We start from the raw sequence: 5,291 nt of genomic DNA on the forward strand, positions 1-5,291 counted from the left end.
ACATTTAAATAAAATAGTTATTTCGAGTTTTGCTAATAATTTTAAAAACTATTTTAGTAATATTTACAATAATTTTTTTTAAAGCATGCATACTAAATATAATTTTTTTAGATAAAATCGATTAAAATTTTAAATTCGACCTATTTTTAAAAATACGTATTTAATCGAATAGCATTTCCCAAAAAGGGTTAAAGGTTGGTCAAAATTGGGTTTCAACAGCAGTCGTGGTATTTACAAAGGAGGAACACGAGCTTCTGACGGACACCTGCCGATGGACAATAATCGGTAAGTTTTCTAGAGGAAGACCAGCCATCGATAGAATCAAATATGATTTTACTAAGATTATCACTACCAAAGGGGAAGTTAAAATTGGAGCTAAGGATAGATATCATAATTTTATTGATGTTGAAAATGAAGAAAACTTCAATGATATCTTTTCTAGAGATTCTATTGCATTAAATAATGATGTTGATATAAAGATCTTGAAATGGACCCTAAATTTCAAACCGAATGCTGAAAATTCTTTAGCACCTATGTGGATAAATCTCCCGGATTTACCTTGGCATTACTATGAATGGGATACCCTTTGTAGAATTGTGGATCCCATAGGGGTCCCGTTGAGCATGGATAAAGTGACGACTACGAAAACAAGACCAACCACAGTTTGGTTAAGAGTTCAAATTGATCTTGCAAAACCTCTGATCCATACAGTGAGAGTAGAAGTAAGAAATCTTTCTGGTGAAGAAGAGACTTTTGAGCAAAAAAATGAATATGAAACACTGCCAATCTATTGCTCCCACTGCAAAGTTCAGAAGCATTCTACTGAAAACTGCAAGGTGGTCCACACAGGATCAACTAAGGTTAGAGAACAACAATCTAACATAGAGGAAAAACGAAAAGAGGATGTAGATACCCACGCCAAAAGAGGAAGCCAGAGCCTTCAACGACAACAAAAACAAAGAGCAATGGAGCAACAAAATGGATCAAACACCATGCCCATGGAGGAAAGCTTTAATCCCACTAAAACAAAGATGAGGGATGGCATGATGTGGTAAAGCGAAGGGGAAAGGAAATCATTTCAAAGGAGACACCAAATGGGGGAAAGTTTACTATTGGCAACAATACGACCAAAGTAACCAGTAACTTCTTCAATATCCTCCAAGACAAGGAAAATAGGGACATGGAAGATGCAAAACCTAGCCAAGTGAACCTGGAAGAACATGATACTTCAGCAAATCAACAAAATCAAGTGAGAAGCTCAAGGTGGGACAAAGCTCAAAAAGAAAAAGAAGGTAAGGCTAGCAAAAGACACCAACCAAAGCTCAACGTTAGAAGTACAAGAAGTGGAAATGCTGCTATTATTACCAATCCTGAGGAAGAACTACAAGGCGAAATGTTGAGTTTAGTTATCAAAGATCCCAAAGACATAAAAAACATACAAAATAAAAGGAAAAAGTTCACCGGAGAAGTTTCTATCCCGAAAGAAGTCACACTCCAAGGTGAATTCAGAGATGCTGATGGAATTATTAGGAAAAAAGAGGCAATTCAGCTTACAAAATGGGCCTCACTCACTAACAAAATGGAAACTCACGAAGACACTATTAGCCAAGGAGCCAATTGGAAAGGAGAAGTAAATACTGAAACTCATGGAATGTATAATAAAAAAGAAGATGGATACAACAACAACCATGAACTCCCGTATAAACAACACATAGAGCCTAGAGAAAGAGATGAATATGAAGAAGTTTATCATGATGTGGAAGTAATGGAAACAGACTTTGAGCTTACTCATACCAGAGAAAAAGGCCAAACTATGTCAGATGATGAGGCCATTAGAGGAACCAACAGATCAAAATCTCAGGAAACTGGTAACAGCTTAACCTCCCAAGTTCAATAAAACATTAGAGTTTACAACAACCTATCTCCCAGGAACAATCAGAATCTTGGCAAGATTTATGATCAAAGTCACACCATGACAGAAGAACTCAAAAACACTCAAACTACTTCTACCCTTGAATATATCTCATGATTGATACACTATCGTGGAATATAAGAGGGATAGGATCAACATGATCTCTAGAAAGACTCCAAACATTTCAGCAACAATTTCAGATTCCTTTAATATGTCTATAAGAGCCAATGGTGGACAGTAGAAAGATGGAAAGATTCAAAAGGAAGTTAAGAATGGATCATAGTTACTGTAATTTCTCTAATAAGATCTGAATTTTTTGGACAATTGAAGTGGACATCACCATCCTTCAAGATAAAGAACAACATGTTCTGATCAAAGCCACCCATCTTAACAATTAGCCCATATTCTTGACTGTAGTGTATGATAAATGCACCGAAGACCTAAGAAGAGAACTATGGAATGATTTGAGAGAAATGGCTAACAATATCCAAGGAATCTGGGGTGCCATTGGGTATTTCAATGTTATCACCTCTATTGAGGAGAAAAAAGGAGGTAGAAGCTACAGACGGGAAGAAATCCTTGATTTTTTAGAATGTCTTAATGACTGTGGGCTTCAAGATGCAGGCTACAATGGTTCTATATACACGTGGTGTGATAATAGGGATCCTCCTACTACCATATGGAAGAGACTTGATAGATTAGTCTATAACTCTAGCTGGTTTGACTCTTCTCTAACACTTCAGTGACTCTTTTGTCTAAAACCAACTCTGACCATGCTCCCCTTCTAGTCAAGATGACAAATGAAACCACCCATTTCATAAGATATTTCAAATTTCTGAACTTTTGGACTGATCACCTGACTATCTTAAGACTGTACAAGAAAGTTGGGAAGGAAATATCTATGGAAATCCTATGTACATTCTTCATCAAAAAATCAAAAGGATGAGTAAAGATCTTAGCATTTGGTCTAAACTAACTTTTGGGGATATTTATGAAACTCCAAAAAAATTAGAAGCAGATATCAAAATTCTTGAGGATACTTGTGTGAACAACAACACCCTAGAGAACAGAAGTGAGCTCTCTAGATGTAATTTTGAATTCGTTAGATATCTCAAGATTCAAGATAGTATCTTGAGACAGAAAGCCAGAGCTAAATGGTTTGAAGAAGGAGATGCCAACACTACCTAGTTCCACAATATTATGAAAGAAAGGAGAAGGAGATTGAATATCTCAAAAATTATGGATGAACATGATCAATGAATTGAAGGAAATAATAACATTGTTGAAGCTGCTGTTAGGCATTTCAAAAATATGTTTACTCAAGATACTCATCATTCCAATTTTGAAGCTCTAGATTGTATTGAGAGGTGCTTAACTGAAGATGATAACTCTATGTTAGTATCTATCGCCACTATGCAGGAGATTAAATATTGCATATTTTCCATTGATAAAGATAGTGCTCCAGGTTCAGACGGACTAAGTGGACATTTTGTCAAAGTGCTTGGAACATCATAAGTTATGACCTCTACAGAGCAGTTGAGTCTTTCTTCCAGGGTGCAAAACTTCCTAAGTTTATCACTCATACTTGTTTGGTTATGATTCCCAAGATAGACCACCCCCAGAAGTTTACTAACCTGAGACCTATTAGCCTTTGCAATGTTTTCAGTAAAGTCATTTCTAAAATTCTTAATAACAGAATCTCCAGCTTACTCCCCAAAATCATATCCAAGAACCAATCTGGTTTTATCGGAGGGAGGGGAATTTCTGAAAATATCCTTCTAGCACAGGAAATTATCAATGATATTAAGAATCCTGCTAGAGGAGGAAATGTTGTGCTAAAATTAGATATGGCCAAGGCTTGTGATAGAGTCTCTTGGGAGTTCCTATGCCAGGCTCTAAAGAGATTTGGTTTCTCTGAATGGTGGACTCATCTGATGTACAATTTCATATCCAGTAACTGGTATTCTGTTATTATTAATAGGATAAGACATGGATTTTTAATTCCAGTGGAGGCGTGAGACAAGGAGATCCAATATCCCCATCTTTATTTATCATCAGTGCTGAATTGTTCTCTAAAATGCTAAATAACTTGTATGATAAACAAGGCTACAAGGGGTTCTATATGAACACTAATGGCCCAAGGATAAATCACTTATCCTTTGCAGATAATACTATTCATTTTTGTAATGGTAGCAAGAAACCTCTTGAAATGATGCTTAAAACTCTGAAAGTATATGAGGAAGTTTCTGGACAACTACTCAATAAGGAAAAAAGTTGTTTTGCAGTGGCCAATAATTCCAAAGCTGCCACTATTAACAAGCTCAAAAACATTACTGGTATGAAACATCAGCTCTTTCCTATTAGATATCTTGGTTGCCCTCTTATTACTGGTAAAAAAAAGATCTCTCACAATTCAGTTATGGTAAGCAAGATCATTGACAAGATTAGAGGTTGGCATACTAAATTTCTTTCCACTAGTGGAAGAGCTATTTTGATTAGACATGTTCTCCTTGCGATGCCAATTCATCTCTTTGCAGCTACCACCCCCCCCAAAGGTACCATTGAGCTTATAGAGAAGTACATTATTAGATTTTTTTGGACAAGGCAAGACACTAGAGGTAAGTATCATTGGGCCTCTTGGAAGAACTTGTGCTACCCTTATGAGGAGGGTGGAACGAACTTTAGAAATCTTGAAGACATGTGCCATGCTTTTCAAACAAAACAATGGTGGAACCTCAGAATCACTACTTCACTATGGAAGAATTTCATTAAAGATAAATACTTCAACAATATGCACCCTATCAAGGCCCAATGGAGCAGAGGACAACCACAAAGTTGGAAAGTTCTTTGCAACATTAAAGAAGAGGTGGATAAGAACATCAAATGGATCATTGGGAAAGGAGAGGTGGACTTTTGGTATGACAATTGGACTAATATTTGACCTCTGTATCTTTTGTTTCCTGATAATGTACAACAACAACAAATTAGTATCAAAGATGTCTACATTGATGGAATGTCGGATTGGGACAAACTTCATAATCAACCTGACGCGGACACTAAAGATAAAATTAGAGAGCTCAATATTATGTTGCATATCAATAGAAGAGACAAAGCCATTTGGATCCCTAACACCAATGGAAATTTCACTATTAAATCCTCCTGGAGCAATTATAGGCAGAGAAGTAACGGTAACAATTTTATAAAAAACATTTGGCATGAGGATATTCCTTTCAAAATCTCATTCCTCAATTGGAGAGTCATTAAAGATAAACTTTCTACCAATGAAAGAGTCTCCAGGTTTGGTATTCAAGTTGATTGAACCTGCTATTGTTGTAACAACAACAATATGGATCATATCATAGAAGACACTAACCATCTT

General features: G+C 36.2%; 1 protein-coding gene across 1 annotated transcript; it reads left to right on the forward strand.

The window, feature by feature from the left end:
* Window positions 1-2,385: 2,385 nt before the first annotated feature.
* LOC125855975 (uncharacterized) lies at window positions 2,386-4,853 on the forward strand. The gene is made up of 3 exons (XM_049535603.1): window positions 2,386-2,630; window positions 3,579-3,872; window positions 4,106-4,853. The coding sequence occupies exons 1-3, from the start codon at window positions 2,386-2,388 to the stop codon at window positions 4,851-4,853; spliced, it is 1,287 nt and encodes a 428-aa protein (XP_049391560.1).
* Window positions 4,854-5,291: the final 438 nt, after the last annotated feature.

Source organism: Solanum stenotomum, chromosome 2 (assembly GCF_019186545.1).
Source record: "Solanum stenotomum isolate F172 chromosome 2, ASM1918654v1, whole genome shotgun sequence".
Lineage (NCBI taxonomy): Eukaryota > Viridiplantae > Streptophyta > Magnoliopsida > Solanales > Solanaceae > Solanum > Solanum stenotomum.